The sequence below is a fragment of the Delphinus delphis genome, chromosome 8 (assembly GCF_949987515.2).
Source record: "Delphinus delphis chromosome 8, mDelDel1.2, whole genome shotgun sequence".
NCBI lineage: Eukaryota > Metazoa > Chordata > Mammalia > Artiodactyla > Delphinidae > Delphinus > Delphinus delphis.
The window spans coordinates 79,894,347-79,919,265 of record NC_082690.1 but is presented as its reverse complement, the minus strand read 5'-3'; the positions used below and the strand labels follow the sequence as shown (position 1 = coordinate 79,919,265).

Genomic DNA, 24,919 nt, shown 5'->3' with positions numbered 1-24,919 from the left:
ACACCGTAATTCTTGCATGGGAATGGTTATGCTAGTTATGAGCTCTCTCTTTTGGAGTCCATGTGTATATCCTCACATATCTTTGAAAGGAACTTCGTGATTCATTAATCTCATGAAATCAGGATTGTGTGTTCCATGGTACATTGTATTAAGTTTTCATTTCCCAGAGTTCACACATGTGGGCAAAAAGAAGCAATTTCTCTGTGTGTGTACGTGTGTGTAACACAGCCTCTGTCTCTTTTCACCTGGTATCTACTTTCTATATGAGAAAATAAGAAACAAATTTGTTATTTAGCATTCTCAGTAATGACCTGAGGAGAAATAGAAAGTAAATTTAGTTATGAGGTCTAGAGAAGATGTTATCCTGAGGATTGAAGAATGTTAGAGGAGATGAGTGGCTGGCATCTTGAAGATCAACCTAAAATGCAAAATTGAATCTTAGTAAGCAGGATATTCTGTGTGCAAAAACAGAATGAAAGGAAGGTCTTGATGCAGGATTATATGCTGAGGAAGGGTAAAAAGCCCCCAAAGATGAGGAATAACCAGCTATGTATTAGCTATGCATAAAGGACAAGCATTTAAACAGAAACAAGCAACATGATGACTGCAAATTAGTAAAAGCAAAACATCATCAGTGATGCCAATAAAAGAACCCAAGGGAAAGACTGTAGAATCATCTCCTACAATCCAGGTGGATGCTGTGGACACGCCTCGTTAGTTAAAATATTATTTCTCATTGAGAGAGGTGATGTGAATTTGTTGTGAGAATATCACTATGGTCTTGCCCACCACATCACATTTTATGCAAGAAAAATTTATTTCAGACTTTAAAAGCATCTCAAATCTTGCAAATGGATTATGTTCCCTCCTTGCTTTGGTCTTTAGAAACTCAGAGCTGAAATTAAAATCTATCACCAGTAAATGTGTTGGATTATGAAAATTATGGCTAGCTAAAATTTATTCTGCCCTTTCTGATCCAGACACTTTGACAGGGCTGTCTGTATATTATCTCTATAATTCCCACTACAATTATTATGTGGTAAGTATTAATATCACTTTTTTTTTTTTTACTGAGAATTACTCCTTTTCGTGGCTTAGCAAGAATAAGTCACTTGACCAACAACTCACAGATAACAAGAGGAGTTGTGTTCATGTGACTGAATTTGTAACCAGTAGGATGCAACACTATAGCTTAATCTCACTATTATTTTCGTCCTAGTTACTTTGTTTTTTATTGTACTGCATGATACTTAACTTTCTCAGCAGCCTCCAAGATCTTTTTGTATTAGATAGAACATAAGCATCTCAAAAGACTTAAAAGATTTAACCACCAGGAAAATTAACCCAAACACTCAGGGGACCGAGGCCCTTGATTAACTGAAAACTCTCTTTGTTTCATCTCCTGTTGTTAAAAATACATTTTAAGTGAATTAATGTTAACCACTTGATATTCTTTATGGATATCCCTGAGACCTTGATAACGGCCAAATTCTAGAATGTTATTGCAAAAAATAACAAAAGCAAATTATGATGATAGATATTGTTAATCTCACTCAAGGAGACCTTCAAGATGGCGGAAGAGTAAGACGTGGAGATCACCTTCCTCCACACAGATACATCAGAAATACATCTATACGTGGAACAACTCCTACAGAACACCTACTGAACGCTGGCAGAAGACCTCAGACCTCCCAAAAGGCAAGAAACTCCCCACGTACCTGGGTAGGGCAAAAGAAAAAAGGAAGAACAGAGACAAAAGAATAGGGACGTGCACCAGTGGGAGGGAGCCGTGAAGGAGGAAAGGTTTCCACACACTAGGAAGCCCCTTCCCGGGTGGAGACTGCGGGTGGCAGAGGGGGAAAGCTTTGGAGCCACGGAGGAGAGCATAGCAACGGGTGCGGAGGGCAAAGCCGAGAGATTCCCGTACAGAGGATCAGGGCCAACCGGCACTCACCAGCCGGAGAGGCTTGTCTGCTCACCCGCCAGGGCGGGCGGGGTTGGAAGCTGAGGCTCGGGCTTCTGTCGGAGCGCAGGGAGAGGACTGGGGTTGGCGGCGTGAACACAGCCTGCAGGGGGTTAGTGCACCACGGCTAGCCAGGAGGGAGTCCAGGGAAAAGTCTGGACCTGCCTAAGAGGGAAGAGACTTTTTCTTTCCTCTTTGTTTCCTGGTGCGCGAGGAGAGGGGTTTCAGAGCGCTGCTTAAAGGAGCTCCAGAGACGGGCGCGAGCCGCGGCTAAAAGCATGGACCCCAGAGACGGGCATGAGACGCTAAGGCTGCTGCTGCCACCAACAAGAAGCCTGTGTGTGAGCACAGGTCACTATCCACACCGCCCATCCCGGGAGCCTGTGCAGCCCACCACTGCCAGGGTCCCGTGATCCAGGGACAGCTTCCCCGGGAGAACACATGGCGCGCCTCAGGCTGGTGCAACGTCACTCTGGCCTCTGCCGCCGCAGACTCGCCCAGCATTCCGTGCCCCTCCCTCCCTCCGGCCTGAGTGAGCCAGAGCCCCTGAATCAGCAGCTCCTTTAACCCCGTCCTATCTGAGCAAAGAACAGACGCCCTCAGGCGACCTACACGCAGAGGCGGGTCCAAATCCAAAGCTGAACCCCGGGAGCTGTGCGAACAAAGAAGAGAAAGGGAAATCTCTGCCATCAGCCTCAGGAGCAGCGGATTAAATCTCCACAATCAACTTGCTGTACCCTGCATCTGTGGAACACCTGAATACACAACGAATCATCCCAAATTGAGGCAGTGGACTTTGGGAGCAACAATATATATATATTTTTTTCCTTTTTCTCTTTTCGTGAGTGTGTATGTGTATGCTTCTGTGTGTGATTTTGTCTTATAGCTTTGATTTGACCATTTGTCCTAGGCTTCTGTCTGTCCATTTTTTTTTTTTAGTATAGTTTTTAGCACTTGTTATCATTGGTATATTTGTTTTTTCATTTGGTTGCTCTCTTCTTTCCTTCTTTTTTTTTCTTTTTTATTACTTTTTAATTATTTTATTTTTAATAATTATTTTATTTTATTTATTTTATTCCAATCTTTCTTTCTTTTTTTCTTCCTTTTCTTCTGAGCCGAGAAGGTGGGAGAGCTGAGGTCAGGACATTGGTCCACTAGAGACCTCCTGGCTCCACGTAATATCAAATGGTGAAAGCTCTCCCAGAGATCTCCATCTCAACACTAAGACCCAGCTCCACTCAACAAACAGCAAGCTACAGTGCTGAATATCCTATGCCAAAAAAGTAGAAAGACAGGAACACAACCTCACCCATTAGCAGTGAGGCTGCCTAAAATCATAATAAGGTCACAGACACCCCAAAACACACCACTGGATGTGGACTTGCCCACCAGAAAGACAAATCCAGCCTCAACCACCAGAACACAGGCACTAGTCCCTTCCATCAGGAAGCCTACAGAACCCACTGAACCAACCTTAGCCACTGGGGGCAGACACCACAAACAACAGGAGCTATGAACCTGCAGCCTGCAAAAAGGAGACCACAAACACAGTAAGTTAAGCAAAATGAGAAGACAAAGAAACACACAACAGATGAAGGAGCAAGGTAAAAAGCCACCAGACCAAACAAATGAAGAGGAAATAGGCAGTCTACCTGAAAAAGAATTCAGAGTATTGATAATAAAGATGATCCAAAATCTTGGAAATAGAATGGAGAAAATACAAAAAACATTTAACAAGGACCTAGAAGAACTAAAGAGCAAACAAACAATGATGAACAACACAATAAATGAAATTAAAAATTCTCTAGAAGGAAAGAGTAGCAGAATAACTGAGGCAGAAAAACGGATGACTGACCTGGAAGATAAAATAGGGGAAATAACTACTGCAGAGCAGAATAAAGACAAAAGAATAAAAAAATTGAGAACAGTCTCAGAGAGCTCTGGGACAACATTAAACTCGCCAACATTCGAATTATAGGGGTCCCAGAAGAAGAAGAGAAAAAGAAAAGGATTGAGAAAATATTTGAAGAGATTATAGTTGAAAACTACCCTAATATGGGAAGGGAAATAGTTAAGTCTGGAAATCACAGAGAGTCAAATAAAGGATAAATCCAAGCAGAAACACACCAAGACACATATTAATCAAACTATCAAAAATTAAATACAAAGAAAAAATACTAGAAGCAGCAAGGGTAAAACAACAAATAACCTACAAGGGAATCCCCATCAGGTTAACAGCTGATCCTTCAGCAGAAACTCTGCAAGCCTGAAGGGAGTGGCAGGACATATTTAAAGTGATGAAAGGGAAAACCTACAACAAAGGTTACTCCACCTGGCAAGGATCTCGTTCAGATTTGACAGAGAAATTAATACATTTACAGACAAGCAAAAGCTAAGAGAATTCAGCACCACCAAACCAGCTTTACAACAAATGCTAAAGGAACTTCTCTAGGAAGGAAACACAAGAGAAGGAAAAGACCTACAATAACAAACACAAAACAATTAAGAAAATGGTACTAGGAACATACATATTGATAATTACCTTAAATGTAAATGGATTAAATGCTGCAACCAAAAGTCATAGACTGGCTGAATGGATACAAAAACAAGGCCTCTATATATGCTGTCTATAGGAGACCCACTTCAGACCTAGGGACACATACAGACTGAAAGTGAGGGGATGAAAAAAGATATTCCATGCAAATGGAAATCAAAAGAAAGCTGGAGTAGCAATTCTCATATCAGACAAAATAGACTTTAAAATAAAGACTATTGCAAGAGACAAAGAAGGACACTACATAATGATCAAGGGATCAATCCAAGAAGAAGATATAACAATTGTAAATATTTATGCACCCAATATAGGAGCACCTCAATATATAAGGCAAATGCTAATAGCCACAAAAGGGGAAATTGACAGTAACAGAATCATAGTAGGGGACTTTAACACCCCACATTTACAAATGGACAGATCATCTAAAATGAAAATAAATAAGGAAACCAGCTTTAAATGATACATTAAACAAGATGCACTTAATTGACATTTATAAGACATTCCATCCCAAAATAACAGCATACACTTTCTTTTCAAGTGCTCAAGGACCATTCTCCAGGATAGATCATAACTTGGGTCACAAATCAAGCCTTGGTAAATTTAAGAAAATTGAAATCATATCAAGTATCATTTCTGACCACAACGCTATGAGACTAGATATCAATTACAGGAAAAAAATCTGTAAAATATACAAACACATGGAGACTAAACAATACACTACTAAATAACCAAGAGATCACTGAAGAAATCAAAGAGGAAATCAAAGAATACCTAGAAACAAATGACAATGAAAACATGACGACCCAAAACCCGTGGGATGCAGCAAAAGCAGTTGTAAGAGGGAAGTTTATAGCAATACAATCCTACCACAAGAAACAAGAAACATCTCAAATTAACAACCTAACCTTACATCTAAAGCAATTAGAGAAAGAAGAACAAAAAAACCCCCAAAGTTAGCAGAAGGAAAGAAACCATAAAAATCAGATTGGAAAGAAATGAAAAAGAAATGAAGAAAACAGTAGCAAAGTTCGATAAAACTAAAAGCTGGTTATTTGAGAAGATAAACAAAATTGATAAACCATTAGGCAGACTCATCAAGAAAAAAAGGGAGAAGACTCAAATCAATAGAATTAGAAATGAAAAAGGAGAAGTAATAACTGACACTGCAGAAATACAAAGGATCATGAGAGATTAGTACAAGTAATTGTATGCCAGTAAAATGGACAGCCTGGAAGAAATGGACAAATTCTTAGAAAAGCACAACTTTCAGGGACTGAACCAGGAAGAAATAGAAAATATAAACAAACCAATCACAAGCAGTGAAATTGAGACTGTGATTAAAAATCTTCCAACACACAAAGCCAAGGACCAGATGGCTTCACAGGCGAACGCTATCAAACATTTAGAGACGAGCTAACACCTATTCTTCTCAAACTCTTCCAAAATATAGCAGAGGGAGGAACACTCCCACACTCATTCTATGAGGCCACCATCACCCTGATACCAACACCAGACAAGGATGTCACAAAGAAAGAAAACTACAGGCCAATATCACTGATGAACATAGATGCAAAACTCCTCAACAAAATACTCGCAAACAGAATCCAACAGCACATTAAAAGGATCATACACCATGATCAAGTGGGGTTTATCCCAGGAATGCAAGGATTCTTCAATATATGCAAATCAATCAATGTGATAAACCATATTAACAAACTGAAGGAGAAAAACCATATGATCATCTCAATAGAGGGAGAAAAATCTTTTGACAAAATTCAATACCCATTTATGATAAAACCCCTCCAGCAAGTAGGCATAGAAGAACTTACCTCAACATAATAAAGGCCATATATGACAAACTCACAGCCAACATCATTCTCAATGGTGAAAAACTGAAACCATTTCCACTAAGATCAGGAACAAGACAAGGTTGCCCACTCTCACCGTTATTATTCAACATAGGTTTGGAAGTTTTAGTGACAGCAATCAGAGAAGAAAAAGAAATAAAAGGAATCTAAACTGGAAAAGAAGAAGTAAAGTTGTCACTGTTTGTTTGCAGATGACATGATACCATACATAGAAAATCCTAAAGATGGTACCAGAAAACTAGTAGAGGTAATCAATGAATTTGGAAAAGTAGCAGGATACAAAATTAATGCACAGAAATCTCTTGCATTCCTATACACTAATGATGAAAAATCTGAAAGAGAAATTAAGAAAACACTCCCATTTACCATTGCAACCAAAAGAATAAAATAACTGGAATAAACCTACCTAAGGAGACAAAAGACCTGTATGCAGAAAACTATAAGACACTGATGAAAGAAATTAAAGATGGTACAAACAGATGGAGAGATATACCATATTCTTGGATTGGAAGAATCAAAGTTGTGAAAATGACTATACTACCCAAAGCAATCTACAGATTCAATACAATCCCTATCAAACTACCAATGGCATTTTTCACAGAACTAGAACAAAAAATTTCACAATTTGTATGGAAACACAAAAGACCCTGAATAGACAAAGCAATATTGAAAAAAAAAACAGAGCTGGAGGAATCAGGCTCCCTGACTTCAGACTATAGTACAAAGCTACAGTCATCATGACAGTATGGTACTGGCACAAAAACAGAAATATAGATCAATGGAACAGGATAGAAAGCCCAGATATAAACCCATGTACATATGGTCACCTTATTTTTGATAAAGCAGGCAAGAATATACAATGGAGAAAAGACAGCCTCTTTAATAAGTGGTGCTGGGAAAACTGGACAGCCACATGTAAAAGAATGAAATTAGAACATTCCCTACACCGTACAGAAAAATACACTCAAAATGGATGAAAGACCTAAATTTAAGGCTAGACACTGTAAAACTGTTAGAGGAAAACATAGGCAGAACACTCTATGATATAAATCACAGCAAGATCCTTTTGGAACCACCTCCTAGAGAAATGGGAATGAAAATAAAAATAAACAAATGGGACCTAATGAAACTTCAAAGCTTTTGCACAGCAAAGGAAACCATAAAGAAGATGAAAAGACAGCCGTCAGAATGGGAGAAAATATTTGCAAATGAAGCAACTGACAAACGATTAATCTCCAAGATATGCAAGAAGCTCAGGCAGCTCAATATCGAAAAAACAAACAACCCAATCCACAAATGGGTGGAAGACCTAAATAGACTTTTCTCCAAAGAAGATATACGGATTGCCCACAAACATATGAGAGGATGCTCAACATCACAAATCATTAGAGAAATGCAAATCAAAACTACAGTGAGGTATCACCTCACACCAGTTAGAATGGCCATCATCAAAAAATCTACAAACAATAAACGCTGGAGCAGGTGTGGAGAAAAGGGAACCCTCTTGCGCTGTTGGTGGGAATGTAAATTGATTCAGCCACTATGGAGAACAGTATGGAGGTTCCTTAGAAAACTAAAACTAGAACTACCATACGACCCAGCAATCCCACTACTGGGCATATACCCTGAGAAAACCATAATTCAAAAAGAGTCATGTACCACAATGTTCATTGCAGTTCTATTTACAATAGCCAGGACATGGAAGCAACCTAAGTGTCCACTGACAGATGAATGGATAAAGAAGACGTGGCCATATATACAATGGAATATTAGTCAGCCATAAAAAGAAACAAAATTGAGTTATTTGTAGTGAGGTGGATGGATCTAGAGTCTGTCATACAGAGTGAAGTAAGTCAGAAAGAGAAAAACAAACACCATATGCTAACACATATATATGGAATCTAAAAAAAAAAAAGTTTCTGAGAAACCTAGGGTCAGGACAGGAATAAAGATTCAGACATAGACAATGGACTTGAGGACAGGAGAAGGGGGAAGGGTAAGCTGGGATGAAGTGAGAGAGTGGCACGGACTTATACATACTACCAAATGTAAAATAGATAGCTAGTGGAAAGCAGCTGCATAGTACAGGTAGATAAACTTGGTGCTTTGTCACCATACAGAGGGGTGGGATAGGGAGGGAGGGAGGGAGACACAAGTGGGAGCGGATACGGGGATATATGTATATGTATAGCTGATTCACTTTGTAATAAAGCAGAAACTAATACACCATTGTAATGCAATTATACTCCAGTAAAGCTGTTAAAAAAAAAAATCACTCAATAGCTAAGTGTTGTTTTCTTTTCGTTTTTGTTTTTTTGCCTCTGTTCTCTAGCCCTGAAGACTCTGCACCCATATTGTGTCACAACAAAATGGTAATTTGTCATAGGGTTTTAAGGTACCTTTTTTTTAAATTGTTGTATTTAGCCCATTTATATTTAATGTCATTATTGATAAGGTCATGATTAAATCTACAATCTTACCATTCATTTTCTCTTTTTTTCTTGAATTTTATTATATTTTATTTTTTATAAAGCAGGTTCTTATTAGTTATCCATCTTATACATATTAGTGTATGTATGTCAATCCCAAACCGCAATTCATCCCACCACCACCACCCACCCCCCTGCTTTTCCCTCTTTTTGTCCATACGTTTGTTCTCTACATCTGTGTCTCATTTCTGCATTTCAGACTGGTTCAGCTGTACCATTTATTTAGATTCCACATATATGCTTTAATATATATTTGTTTTTCTCTTTCTGACTTACTTCACTCTGTGCAAAAGCTTTTAAGTTTCATTTGTTCCCACTTGTTTATTTTTGTTTTTATTTCCATTACTCCAGTGGGTGGGTCAGAAAAGAACTTGCTGTGATTTATGTCAACGAGTGTTCTTCCTATGTTTTCCTCTAAGAGTTTTATAGTGTCTGGTCTTACATTTTGGTCTTTAATCCATTTTGAGCTTATTTTTGTGTATGGTGTTAGGGAGTGTTCCAATTTCATTCTTTTACATGTAGCTGTCCAGTTTTCCCAGCACCACTTATTGAAGAGACTCTCTTTTATCCATTATATTTCCTTGCCTCCTTTGTCATAGTTTAGTTGAGCATAGGTGCGTGGGTTTATCTCTTGGGTTACTATCCTGTTCCATGGATCCATGTTTCTGTTTTTGTGCCAGTACCATAATGTCTTGATTACTGCAGCTTTGTAGTAAAGTCTGAAGTCAGGGAGTCTGATTCCTCCAGCTCCATTTATTTCCCTAAAAACTGCTTTGGCTATTCTGGTCATCTGTGTCTCCATACAAATTTTAAGATTTTTTGTTTGAATTCTGTAAAAAAATGCCATTGGTAATTTGATAGGGATTGCATTGGATCTGTAGATTGCTTTGGGTAGTATAATCATTTTCACAATATTGTTTTTTCCAATCCAAGAACATGGTATATCTCTCCATCTGTTTGTGTCATCTTTGATTTCTTTCATCAGTGTCTTATAGTTTTCTGAGTACAGGTCTTTTACCTTAATAGGTAAGTTTATTCCTAGGTATTTTATTCTTTTTTTGCAATGGTGAATGGGATTGTTTCCTTAATTTCTCCCTCTGATCTTTCATTGTTAGTGTATAGGATTGCAAGAGATTTCTGTGCATTAATTTTGTATCCTGCAAATTTACCAAATTCATTGATTAGCTGTAGTGGTTTTCTGGTGGCACCTTTAGGATTATCGATGTGTAGTATCATGTCACCTGCAACAGTGACAGTTTTACTTCTTCTTTTCCAATTTGTATCCTTTATTTCTTTTTTTTCTCTGATTGCCATGGCTAGGACTTCCAAAACTCTGTTGAATAATAGTGACAAGAGTGAACATCCTTGTCTTCTTCCTGATCTAGAGAAATGCTTTCAGTTTTTCACAATTGAGAATGATGTTTGCTGTGGGTTTGTCAAATATGGCCTTTATTATGTTGAGGCAGGTTCCCATGGTTTGCCCACTTTCTGGAGAGTTTTTATCATAAATGGGTGTTGAATTTTGTCAAAAGCTTTTATTGCACCTATTGAGATGATCATATGGTTTTTATTCTTCAAGTTGTTAATATGGTGTATCACATTGATTGATTTGCGTATATTGAAGAATCCTTGCATCCATGGGATAAATTCCACTTGGTCATGGTGTATGATTCTTTTAATGTGTTGTTGGATTCTGTTTGCTAGTATTTTGTTGAGGATTTTTGCATGTATATTTATGAGTGATATTGGTCTGTAATTTTCTTTTTTTGTAGTATCTTTGCCTGGTTTTGGTATCAGGGTGATGGTGGCCTCATAGAATGAATTTGGGAGTGTTCCTTCCTCGGCAATTTTTTGGAAGAGTTTGAGAAGGATTGGTGTTAGCTCTTTTCTAAATGTGTGATAGAATTCTCCTGTGAAGATATCTGGTCTGGGGCTTTTGTTTGTTGGAAGATTTTTAATCACAGTTTCAATTTCATTACTTGTGATTGGTGTGTTCCTATTTTCTCTTTCTTCCTGTTTCCGTCTTGTAAGGTTATACCTTTCTAAGAATTTGTCCATTTCTTCCAGGTTGTCCATTTTATTGGCATAGAGTTGATTGTAGTAGTCTCTTAGGATGCTTTGTATTTCTGTGGTGTCCGTTGTAACTTCTCCTTTTTCATTCCTAAATTTATTGATTTGAGTCCTCTCCCTCTTTTTTTTTTTTTTTTTTTTTTTTTTTTTTTTTTTTTTTGTGGTACGCGGGCCTCTCACTGCTGTGGCCTCTCCCGTTGTGGAGCACAGGTTCCGGACGTGCAGGCTCAGCGGCCATGGCTCATGGGCCCAGCCGCTCCACGGCATGTGGGATCTTCCCGCACCAGGGCACGAACCTGTGTCCCCTGCATTGGCAGGCGGACTCTCAACCACTGCACCACCAGGGAAGCCCAGTCCTCACCCTCTTTTTCTTGATGAGTCTGGCTAATGTTTTATCAATTTTGTTTATCTTCTCAAAGAACCAGCTTTTAGTTTTATTGATCTTTTCCATTGTTTTCTTTGTTTCTATTTCATTGATTTCTGCTCTTGCTATAAACTTCCCTGTTAGAACTGCTTTTGATGCATCCCAGAGGGTTTTGAATCGTCGTATTTTCATTGTCATTTGTCTCTAGGTATTTTTTGATTTTCTCTTTGATTTTTTCACTGGTCTCTTTGTTATTTAGTAACGTGTTGTTTAGCCTCCATGTGTTTGTGTTTTTAACGTTTTTTCCCTGTAATTGATTTCTAATCTCTTAGTGTCATTGTCAGAAAATATGCTTGATATGATGTCAATTTTCTTAAATTTACCGAGGTTTGATTTGTGACCCAAGAAGTGACCCATACTGGAGAATGTGCCATGTGGAATTGTGAAGAAAGTGTAATCTGCTGTTTTTGGATGGAATGTCCCATAAATATCAATTAAATATATCTGTTCTATTGTGTCATTTAAAGCTTGTGTTTCCTTATTAATTTTCTGTCTGGATCATCTGGCCATTGGTGTAAGTGAGGTGTTAAAAGTCCCCCACTATTATTGTGTTACTGTTGATTTCCTCTTTTATAGCTGTTAACATTTGCCTTATGTAGTGAGGTGCTCCTGTGTTGGGTGCATATATACTTAGAATTGTTATGTCTTCTTCTTGGATTGATCCATTGACATTATGTAATGTCCTTCCTTGTCTCATGTAACATTCTTTATTTTAAAGTCTATTTTAACTGATATGAGTGTTGCTATTCCAGCTTTCTTTTGATTTCCATTTGCATTGAATATCTTTTTCCACCCCCTCACTTTCAGTGTGTATGTGTCCCTAGGTCTGAAGTGGGTCTCTTGTAGACAGCATATATATGTGTCTTGTTTTGGTATCCATTCAGCTAGCCTGTGTCTTTTGGTTGGAGCATTTAATGCATTCACATTTAAGGTAATTATTGATATCTCTGTTCCTATGACCATTTTCTTAATTGTTTTGTTTTTGTTTTTGTAGGTCCTTTTTTTGTCTTGTGTTTCCCACTTAGAAAAGTTCCTTTAGCATTTGTTGTAGAGCTGGTTTGGTGGTGCTGAATTCTCTTAGCTTTTGCTTGTCTGTAAAGCTTTTGATTTCTCCATCGAATCTGAATGAGTTCCTTGATGGATAGAGTAATGTTTGTTGTACGTTCTTTCCTTTCATCACTTTAAATATATGTGCCACTCCCTTCTGGCTTGTAGAGTTTCTGCTGAAAAATTAGCTGTTAACCTTATGGGAGTTCCCTTGTATGTTATTTGTCATTTTTCCCTTTTTGCATTTAATAATTTTTCTTTGTCTTTAATTTTTGTCAATTTGTTTACTATGTATCTCAGCGTGTTTCTCCTTGGGTTTTCCTGCCTGGGACTCTGTGCTTCCTGGAGTTGGGTGGCTATTTCCTTTCCCATGTTAGGGAAGTTATTGACTACAATCTCTTCAAATATTTTCTCAGGTCCTTTCTCTCTCTGTTCTCCTTCTGAAACCCCTATAATGTGAATGTTGGTGTGTTTAATGTTGTCCCAGAGGTCCCTTATGGTGTCTTCATTTCTTTTCATTCATTTTTTTTTTCTGTTTTGCAACAGTGGATTCCATAATTCTGTCTTCCAGGTCACTTATCTGTTGTTCTGCCTCAGTTATTCTGCTATTGATTCCTTCTGGTGTATTTTTCATTGCAGTTATTTTATTGTTCATCTCTGTTTGTTCTTTAATTTTTCTAGGTCTTTGTTCTTTAATTCTTGCAGGTCTTTGTTAAACATTTCTTGCATCTTCTCGATCTTTGCCTCCATTCTTTTTCCGAGGTCCTGGATCATCTTCACTATCATTATTCTGAATTCTTCTTCTGGAAGTTTGCCTATCTCCACTTACTTTAGTTGTTTTTCTGGGGTTTTACCTTGTTCCTTCGTCTGGTACATAATTGTCTGCCTTTTCATTTGGTCTATCTTTCTGTGAATGTGGTTTTTGTTTCACAAGCTGCAGGATTGTAGTTCTTCTTGCTTCTGCTGTTTGCCCTCTAAGTTAACTTTTAAACAGTGAAATCTGTCCTGTTAAAACTGGGAATCTCAGGAGCTATTTTATCTTCTTCCCACCTCAATGACCTACCTCTCAGGGTATGTTATTATGAACTAGGATTTATTTTTCACATGTGTCTTTCTCTCACACCATCATTCAATTTGTCATGAAAATATGCTGTTTTGATATGCAAAATATATCCCCAAGCAGACCCTTCTCCATACTGCTGCTATCGCCACCTGGACCACTCATGTTCAAGTTACCCTCATCTCTGACCTCTGGTCGTGTAGGAGCTTCCAAGCTGGTCTTCCTGCTGCTGCCCTTGCTCTTGTACACTATATTCAGCACAGCAGCCATGGTGATCCACTTAAAATGTAAATGACTTTATATAAATATAGATGCCTCTCTTTTGGTCAAAATCTTCCAGCAAGCCCTTTTTTCACTAAGAATTAAAGCTAATGTTATTACGATGACTAGTAAGGCTCTATATAAACTTACCCCCACCTGGCCTCCTTTTGTAATACCATCCCCCCATTGGCCTCATTGCTGTCCCTTGAACACACCCAGCATCTTCTTAGGGTTATCCTAGGAACTTTTCTCTAGCTGCTCATCTTCTGGAAAAACTCCCTCACTTCTTTAAATTTTTGCTGAAATATCACCTACCCAGTAAAGCTTATCCTTGACACACTATTTAATGATACAAATTTTATCCTCCCTAAGTCTTTGGCTCTACAGATTCCCCTATCCTGCCTTACTTTTCCTTTTTTCTTAAGCACTTAAAATATTTTAATATTCATTGCAATTTACTCATATATTTTAAAATTCCTGATTCTCCCCTCCCCTATTAGAAAGTAAGCTACATGAAGGCAGGAATCTTTGTTTTGTCCACTGATGTATCCCAAGCACCAAGAAGAGTGACTGGCTTCAGTAAATATTTGTTGAATGAATAAATGAAGATCATATGTGTATATAATAAAGCTGAGTTAGTATACTGGGGATTTGATTATTTATTAAATGAGTTTATTTTCATATTATTTGGTTATTTCTCCTAAAAGAAGAATACAAACTCAGTTATAAAATTGGAAAACACCCCAGCATTCATTAACTGAGGTTGGATTAAATAAAACATGTCCTAGAAACACAATGTAGGATAATTCTCATATAAGAGAATAAATGTGTGGTCCTTGTAGATACTTGAAAAATTATTGTGAAATAATGTTAAATGAAAAAAGCACACAAAACATTCTGTGTAGGGAACATAAGAGTTTTTGGCATCAGTCTGGGGAGATGTCACTGTTTCATTCTCAGCCCTTGTAGTTCAGGTGAGCCTGACCTTACTCCAGAGGTGAACATGTGATCCAGGGACAGCCAGTCAAAATTCTCTGACTTCCTAGCCATGGTGATTGCTTCCAGTATAGACTTGAACACATGTTGAGCAGCGAATCTACATCTTTGTGTTAGCTATTGGGAAGTAAGTGTTTTCTGTGTGCTGTGATTATCAGCTCTAATAACAATGAAAACTTGGAGCTTCTATTGATTATCTTTGAAAATGAAGCGAACACAGAAGATATGTTGGCTAAGAGGTGAAGGAAAAAAAGAGATCAATATCAGATGATATTTTAAAACTCCTGGACCTACCTAATTTGAGTTATATTTTTTTCACTTCTGAAAGGGTCCTGATTAGCATACAATCACACTGATTATAACTCTGTAGAACTTATATGTTTAAAATGAAGTATACATGAAGTCTTATTTACTCTTCTTATATTGATTAAGAACAGGGAATTTGATAAAGAATTTTTTTAATGGTGATAGTGTTCTTTTTTCCTCTTTCATTCAAGAACTGGAGTAAACAGTTAATAAAAACTAAAGTTCGTGAGTTAACTGAATTTTTCTGTTGTTTAAGCTTTAGGTTAATGAAGCCTTTGCTGTCAACAGTTTTACTGCTCTGACAAATTTAGAAACAGTACTTACTCTATAATTTTGTGTTTCGATTGTACAGAGAAATCGCAGTAATCCACTCCAATGTCTGTAAAGTCCACAAAGGTGGAGGACAGAATCTGGAATGCCCAAGGATTTTTTTCCTTGAGCTTTTGGCATACGTTAAATCCATCTACAATTTCTGAATCACCCCCAGTGACTGTTTGCTTTATGCAGTGCAGAAGCTGAACCTATGAAAAGAAACAGAGAACTATGTTTTAAAATGGTATGCACTTAACATTTTTGACAGTTTTAAGAAAAGATTCATAAAAGTTACTGAATTAAAATCAGCAAACCTTTTATATCTGTCTCTTTGGTGACAACAGAGAAAGAGGTTAGGGAGAAAAAGTTGCTTGTAATCAATAATTTATAGTTCAAACATTGTTATAGTTGAAGACAAGGGCACAGGCATATAATGTTCATTAGTAAACAAAAGGCACAGATCACAAGAGCAGTGATCTTTTGAGTGGGCACTCTGTGTTGACTTTACAGAGGAGGTGGGATTTAACATGGGCAAAGGAGGATGGATAAAATTTTGGATACATAGAATGGAATGGCAAGAGCTAATCAGGTGGCAGTGTTGATGGGTATGCAAAAATGCATACTTCACTGGGTCTCAAAAAGTTTGGCTGTGGTAGAGGGTCACAACTGGGAATAGTAGATCCAGCTGGAAAGGTAATCTAGGATTTCATCAGGAGAGTCTGGAATGTCAGATGAAAGATATTGGACTTTCTTGTGCACAGAGGGGAATTGTTAAAGTCTTTTGAATATGGAAGTAATGTAGTCAAGACTGAGTTGGAAATTATTAGTCTAGTGGTGTTGACAAGAGATACATTTTTTAAGGGGGGGGGAACTAGTGAGAGAGCAACTACTTGAGAATCTAATGCAGTAGTTCAAGCATAATGATAAGGGAATGAGGAAGGATGTGGCTATGAGGATGAATAAGCCCAAGGTACACTGGGAATGAGAAACCAAAAGGAATGTTAGTTACTTTTACTAAGAGTTAGGGAAAAATGTTTAACATTATTTCATTTTGAAAAACTAAATGTAGTAATATTTTAACAATATTCTTCTGAATGGAGTTGATTTGTTTTCCTCGGTTATATGATTCTTTTTGGTAAGTCAGCATGGGTGGGTGATTTTGAATACTTTTTTTTTTTTTTTTTTTTTGCGGTACGCGGGCCTCTCACTGTTGTGGCCTCTCCTGTTGCGGAGCACAGGCTCCGGACGCGCAGGCTCAGCGGCCACGGCTCATGGGCCCAGCCGCTCTGCGGCATGTGGGATCTTCCCAGACCGGGGCACGAACCCGTGTCCCCTGCATCGGCAGGCGGACTCTCAACCACTGCGCCACCAGTGAAGCCCTGAATACCTAAATTTTTAATACCTAAATTTAGACAGTAATTTTTCTGCTTAAAGAAATTAACACTATTCAGCTTAAAGAAACTAATACTATAAACTAAAACTTCCTCTTTACTGAATAAAATAAAAATAAAAGCCAGTGTCTGACAGTTCTTGTAGAAAGGAAGAGGCAAATATGATCAAATACTCAGACTAGGGGGATATCAGTATAAGGGGGGAAAATATCTATTTGGCTTGGTTATCTCCGTAGATGGCTAGGGCAGTGCTGTCCATTAGAACTTTCTGTGTTGATGGAAATGTTCTTCTGTGCTGCCCAATATAGTAGTCCCTAGTCCTATACAACTACTGTGCACTTGAAATGTGGTTAGTGTGACTTAGTTAGCTTAAATTACAATGTAAACAATCATAGATGACTAGTGACTACTATATTGGATAGTGCAGATCTAGAACACAAATTCTGCCTCCTCCCGAGTCCACACAAAATTTCTCAATATTTAAAATTTTATACATACTTGATCTTAAATTATGATGTTATAATGCATATTTATTAATTCCTCACAACAGTCCTTAGAATTCGGTAATTTCATCTCCATTATATAGATGAAGAAACTGAGAGTCAGGTGTAAACACTGGCCAGCTGGTAAGAACTCTGCTAATACATGGCAAAGCTAATGTTCAAACCTCAGCCTATTTGCTTCAAAGTCCTCATACAGCAAGTTCCTTTCCTGTAATAGGAGAAGTCCCTTTATAGTACTCTTACTAATTTGGTATTATGTGGTGTGTGTGTTTATGTGTTTTGTAAACTTAAACTTCCATTACAGGTTGATAATACCTTATTTTCTGCTATTAGGAGATAACTGATCTAAATGAATAATGGTTCAGTCCTTAAACTTATGCCATTTTTTTTAAGCTTGAAAAAATATGTGCATAAGCTGACCAAGTCATTGTAGAGAATTATCTCATCGCCAGGGTAATGAGGGGTGAAACAGCATGATTAAAAAGAAGATGAAATGGAAATATCAAACTCAAGTCTTCCAAACTCCAAGAAGGCAAAGCAATAGCATAACTTTGTCTTTGGGAGGATCTGAGTGTTCTTTAAATCCTTTTATACTCTGCCATAATGAAGTCACAGAATATTGCAAATACAAATCTTAAAAAAAAAAAGGTCAGCTGATGTCTTTTACATGTGGCAAGGCCAACTAATAATCTTCTTTTGTACATTTACATTTTAATGCCATCTTATGAAAGAAAAAAGACGATGGAGCCAGACAATACTTTCATCATGAATTCAAAAGGTAAATATACGCCTGATGTGTATAAAACCAAATTTGATGTCATGTAAGTCATTCAGAACCAAAAATATTTTCTTTTTAAATGTTACTTTATGGCAGCATGTGACTTTTGGCCCAGACAAAGACAGTGAAGGAAGCAACATCTGTGTTTCATTAAAGATGTCTCCTTATCCTCCCCCACGTGATTGAAATTGATCAAACTGAACTCTCAACAGGTAACTCATTATCCAGATCATTTCATCTGTACTGAAAAGAGCATTGATTTATTTTATTTGTTATAAGAGAGCGCAAACTTTGGTTTAATCCCTGAGTAATTCAAAATGGAAATTTAAACAATAGCACAAGCAGGTGGCTACATTTTATTCATTATTTTTACCAGAATCTAGACATTTCAGGAATCATTTTTTATTTAAAAATCTCCTATCAGATCACTTAGATTTGGATATTGCACTTGCTGGTAGAGATTGGTACAATTTTGTGGCATTTTTAAACCTCTTTTTGGAATATTTATTAAGTCTCTATTACATGTAAGGTGCTGGGTTAAGTCTTGAAATTTATGGAAGTATGATTCAATTCCTGTATTTTGAGAGTTTGTAATATATGACAATGTCTATAAATAATCAACATTTTATAGAAATTATGGTAATTAGAAAGTCCAACTCAAGATCCCTATGGTGTGGTGAAAAAACTTGATGGAGGCCTGGTTTCAAGTTCAAGTTCCCTATTAATCAGATGTCACCCTGTGAAAGTATTTAACCATGCTGGGTACCATTTCATCATTTAACATAAAAGGACATGATGTCTCCTGTCTACCTTAAAGGAATTCTAAGAGGCATCAAATAAAGCAATATAAGTAAAAATGCTTTGAAAGAATATAAAATGCAGAAAAAAAAATAAAATGCTATGAAAATGTCAAGCCTTATACTTCAGGGACATTTATGAAGTCTTTTAATTACTTTTCCATAGGCTTTCAATTTTAACCCAGAAACAAACATAAACTCATAAAAAGCAGACAATTTAAAAATTCAAATAGAATCTAGTTTTCTAGTCTAATTTTTAAAACTTTATTCCATTTAACTTCTCCAACCTGTCTTTGGCAGATGAACTGAGCTGATTAGTTTGGCTTTTAACCCTCAGGGTTTTAGAAAATTTCTGGACCACGTTTAAAAGAAATCACATTGTGTGCCTTCCCCTCAATCCCTACCCAAAAAGGTGACTATTGTGGGTCATTTCACTGTCGTCATTTAGTTCAGAGAAATCATGTGGTGTTTTAAAATCAGCAAAATAAAATATGTGAAGTCAAATACTAGACTAGCTTAGTTAATACTGATGAGGACAATGGGTAACAAAGGCACAGGGAAAATGTGTCCAGTCAATATGATGAAAAACACAGAAATTTTGATTTTCCCCCATTTCACCTTCATTAGCTAAGGAACTGCCCCAAATTTCCATTTACTTTTGAAGATATAAATTTCTGTGTGGCTATTTCATTTAGTCTCATTTAGCTCTAAAAATAGGAATAAAATATCTTTTCAAAGGTAGTTTCCTGACCATTTATTTCTTGGTTTAACAAAATGACGCTTTTGTAAAAATGTAGCTGGTTTAGTAAAATGGTAATTTTGTAACAATGTAGTGGAAGAGGAGGCTTCCAGAAAATCTGGAGGATTTGTGGTTCCATGGTGAACATCTCCCTGCTCAATGAAGTATCTGATAGCTGGGAGAGTAGATGATTTCCACAGCCAGACAGGGTTATTCTGCTTCTTGTATTCATACTCCTTTGTAGTACATCTTTGCAGCTTCTCCCATAAAAGGTGGCCTCTATTTCCTCACCCCTTAAATCTGGGCTAAACTCATGACCTGCTTTGACCAATAAAACATGGCAGAGATGACATTCTGCTGATTGAGGGGAGAGGATGACAGATCAAATGGAGCAGGGGCAAGTCATCTCAGCTACCACCTAGGTCAACCAGTCCCTAGCAGACTTAGCAACCACAGAACTACCCAGCTGAACATAGCCCAAATTGTAAAGACATGAGCTAAGTAAATGGCTGTTCTTTTAAGCTGTGAAGTTATGGAGTGGGTTTTTTTTGGGGGGGGGGGGTTTTTTTTTTGCAGCAATAGCTAACTGATATGAATGGTGGCCATGTGACTTTGTGGGAAAAACTCTACATTGTGTTCCCTGGTTTTATTTTCTCTTTTAACTCTCTTGGGAATGGTAAATGTTCAAAAAGACCTCAAGATGTACCACTGTGGTAAAATGTCTTGGCAAAGCAACAAATGCCAATAGTTATTTCCAGGGAGAAATGAAGAAATGTTAAAAAAACCCAAAACAAAACAAAACAAAAACATGAAAATCTTCTATTCCTTGGGAATATGAGGCTATTCAGGATTTAAATACAGAGATTTTCTGAGTTTGGATTGTGTTTGGAGAAAGATCTACATAAGACAAATTAGCTAGTGAAACATATAATCTTCTAGGCTCAAAATGTAGGAGGATATTAGTCCTTGGCCTGCCTTGTGGAAAATATGTTGAAGCTCACCTTACCCCAGGTGGATGATGGAGGGCTGGATAATCAGTGTGAAAGCTTAGCTTCCCAGTTGTGTAAGCCACATTGTTTGCGTCGATTTTGTCTTGCACTTGCCAAGTGTGTCTGTAAAATACAAGAAACGTGTTTAAACAGGCTGTCACTAAGTCAGAGGAAATGTGTTAGAATGAACTTGAGACATGGGGCAAATGGAAACTTCATTTTATGAAATAATTACCATAATGACTATGAGTCAGGAAAAGAGTCTGACCTTTCTTTGTCCAAAGTAACGGTTTCAGAATCAGCATCTCCTCATTTCTCTTCTCCTCTCCAAAAAAGAGGCAGAATTTATAAAGAGGTGTATATGGGTGTAGGTTATGTTTTTTAGTAGCTTAATGCAGTTGAAAAAAATGATTCATTGAGGCAAAATTTACAGAACATAAAAGGAACCACTTTAAAGTGAACACTTCAGAAGCATTTAGAACATTTACAATGTGGGTAACCAACACCTCTTTCTATCTAGTTTCAAAACACTTCCATCACTCCAAACTAAAACCTCTTACCCATTAAGCAGTTTCTTCCCATTCTGTCCTCTTTCCAGTCTCTGGCAAACAACAATCTGCTTTCTATCTCTGTGGATTTACCTCTTTTGGCTATTTAATGTAAATAGAATCATACAATATGTGACTTCTTGTGTCTGGCTTCTTTGACTTAACATAATATTTTTGAGATTCATCCATGTTGTAGCATGTATCAGTACTTCATTCTCTTTTATGGTTGAATAATGTCCTATTGTATGGATATACCACAATGTTTCTATCCATTCATCATTTGATGGACATTTGCGCTGTTGCTACTCTTTGGTTATTGTGAATATTGCTGGTTTGAACATGTGAACATGTTCAAGAACATGCATTTATTTGAATAACTGTTCTCAAATTTTTTTGGGGGGGTAATACTTAGGAGTGGAATTATGGGATTATGTCATAATTATATCTTTAACTTTTTGAGGAAACACCAAATTGTTTGCCACAACAGCTGAACCATTTTACATTCTCACCAGCAATGTGTGAGGGTTCCAATTTCTCCACATCCTCACTACACTTGTTGTCTGTTGTTTTTTTAAAATTATTTATAGCCATCTTAGTCGGTGTCAAGTGGTAGCTTGTGGGTTTGATTTGTGATATCCTAATGACTAAAGATGTTGAGCATTTGTGCTTGTTGGGCATTTGTATATCTACTTTAAAGAAATGTATTCAAGTATTTTTCCCATTTTAAAATTGTCTCTCTTTTTTTTGTTAAGTTGTAAGAGTTCTTTATATATCTGAGATACTAGACCCTTAGATACATGATTTGCAAATATTTTTGCCTCTTCTGTAGGTTGTCTTTTCATTTTCTTGGAATGTCCTTTGATGTTCAAAGTTTTTAATTTTGATGAAGTCCTATTAATTTATATTTGTTGCTGTTTTTGGTGTTATATGTATGAATCCACTGCCTAATTCAAGGTCATGAATATTTACCCCTATGTTTTCTCTTAAGAATTTAATGATTTTAGCTCTATAATTGATCCACTTGGAATTACTTTTTTATAAGTGGTGTGAGTAAGAGGTCCCAGTTCATTCTTTTGCATGTGGGTATACAGTTGTCCTAGTACCATTTGTTGAAGAGAGTATTCTTTCCCCATTGAATGGTTTCAGCACCCTTGTTAAAAATCAATCAGCTATAGATGTACGGGTTTATTTCTGCACTTTCACTTATATTCCATTAGTCTATATGTCTATCCTTATCCCAGTACCACAATATTTTGATTACTGTTGATTTGTAGTAAGTTTTAAAATCAGGAAGGGTAAGTCCTCCAACTTTATTCTTTTCAATATTGTTTTGGCTATTCTGAACCCCTTGCAATTTCCTATCAATTTGAGGATTGGGTTTTCCATTTATGCCAAAAGGCCATTGGAATTTTGGCAAGGACTGCATTGACTCTGTAGCCCACTTTGGTTAGTATTGATATCTTTAACTATATTATGTCTTATAATTCATGAATATAGGATGTCCTTCCATTTATTAGATCTTTAATTTCATTCAGCAACATTTTGTAGTTTTCATTTTACAAGTCTTTCACCTCCTTGGTTAAATTTATTCATAAGTATTTTATTCTTCTAGATGCTACTGTAAATGGAATTGTTTTCTTAATTTCCTTTTCAGATTGTTCATTGCTGATATACATATAACAACTGACTTTTCTGCATGGATCTTGTATCCTCCAACTTTGTTGCATTCATTTATTAGCTCCAGTAACTTTTTTGTGCATTCTTTTGGGTTTTTTACATACAGGATCATGCCATCTGAGAAAAGAGATAGATTTACTTCTTCCTTTATCATTTGGATGCCTTTATTTCTATTTTTTGCCTAATTGCTCTTGTCGAAACTTCTAGTACAATGTTGAATATAAGTGGTAAAAAACAGCATTCTGTCTTATTCCTGATCTTAGGGAGAACTTAATGAAGTTTTAATTACACTCTTGTAACTTCACTCAGATCAAGAAACAGAACTTTAAGCTCAAACATATGCCCTGTCCCAGTCACCATCCTTTCTTCTCTAGAATAACCATGACTGTGACTTCTATACTTATCATTTCTTTGCATTTCTTTACATTTTTATTCCCTGAACATGTATCCTAAGACACTATGTTTAATCTTGCCCATTAAAAACAATTGTTATGTCTTTTAAGTCTCTTAATCTATATGTTTCTCTTCCAGCCTATACTTCTTACAATTTATTATTTGAAGAAATTAGTGAATTTGCCCTATAGAGTTCCTCACAGCCTGGACTTTGCAGATTGTATACTCATGGTGTACTTCAACATGTTCCCTGTCCTCTGTGTTTCTGGAAAATTGGCAGCTAAATGCAGAGGCTTGGGCAGACTCTGTCTTCTCTCTTGGACAAAACTGTAGATGTGATTGTGTTCTTTTATTACAAGGCACAGAATATCTAGATGTCTTTCTTTTTGTGATATTTGTTGCTCGTGCTCAATAGCTAGACCCACTAATTCACTGGGGATTCCAAATAGTGAAATACCAAATTAATAATTTCTTTTTTATTTATCAGTTGGAATACTTTTAAAAAGATTCATTTTCCCTCATCTACTATTTGTTTACCCCATATAATAGCTTAAATAGGGATGATGAGATAAATGCTTGATTCTTTCCTTTATTTACCATTTTGCTATGTAATGGGTTAGTTTTCTACCACTCCAAGATGAATAATAAGTTTTCTAAAAAGTAACATCAATGATGAAAATGGATTAAAATTAAATAGAGGTAATGGTTTCACAACATTGCCAATGTACTAAATGACAGAGAAATGCACATGTTAAAATGGTTAATTTTATGTTATGTCTATTTTACCTCTATTACCAGAGAATAGCTTGACTTAAACATTATAAAAAGTTAATTAAAAAAATAACTAGAGATTACTTGCAACTCTGTGGCAAGAGAAGCAACCGTTATTCAGATTTTGTAAGGCTTTTCCTTGGAAGATTGAAACAATGGGTAATTGGAAGGAAGCTGTGTCTCAAAATAAACCAAAGCTGATTTGAAAAGATGTCACTATACATGCATGCCATTTTATTGCTGTTATAATGTCTATTTGTTAATTTATGTTCATATTAAGTCATTTTCAATAAATATATATTGAAAAAACCTATTCTATTCCAGGTATTGTTTTAGCATTAGTAATATAGTAGGGAACAAAAAGGACAAACAAGTAATCACCAAATCTAATATCAGATAGAGGTAAGTGCTATAAAGAAAATAAAGCAAGGCAAGGAGATAAGGCTTGGGGTCAGGAGAACATCATGGTGGAAATGATGCTTTGGGAAGTATCTAGAAAGAGCTGAAATTTTTCATAGAAACCTGAATTAAATAAGGGAAGGAGAAATGTGAATGTCTGAGAGATGTATTTGAGGCAGAGGACTCTGAAATGAAAAGGTTGGGCTTTTTCCCCATTCTCTGGGACTGAGAATGAAACTAGCTATTTTGCTCTGTTTTTTTTTTTTTTTTTTCTCATTTAAATTTGGGGTGGAAAGCCTGGTATAACTTTCATTAAAATTAAAGAGCCATCCATATGTGGGCATAAACTGGAAAGAGTCATAGTGAAAGGAGAAAAGGGTATGTATAGCCTGCTGCAACTCAAGTATGAGTCAGGCAATCCATTATATTGTTGTGACTATAGCCAAGAAATACATGTTCTCTATGAAGTTCGTGTCACTCCATGGTCCATATATAATACAGATTCAGATTATTGTCAACATCAGCATTCCAAGAATAATCTACATATAGGAAGGGATTTAGGTACAAAAAGAGTAATTTCATCA

At 36.7% G+C, this 24,919-nt stretch overlaps 1 protein-coding gene across 2 annotated transcripts in view; it reads right to left on the bottom strand.

Annotated features, from left to right (window-relative positions):
- Positions 1 to 24,919, bottom strand: part of BBOX1 (gamma-butyrobetaine hydroxylase 1) — a 77,606-nt gene that overhangs the window by 4,567 nt on the left and 48,120 nt on the right. For both annotated transcript variants that reach the window (XM_060018624.1, XM_060018623.1), the window contains 2 exons: positions 20,565 to 20,670; positions 15,363 to 15,559 (listed from right to left, as the gene is read on the bottom strand). In XM_060018624.1, coding sequence (XP_059874607.1) covers positions 15,363 to 15,559; positions 20,565 to 20,670 — 303 coding nt within the window. The remainder of the gene's footprint in view (positions 1 to 15,362; positions 15,560 to 20,564; positions 20,671 to 24,919) is intronic.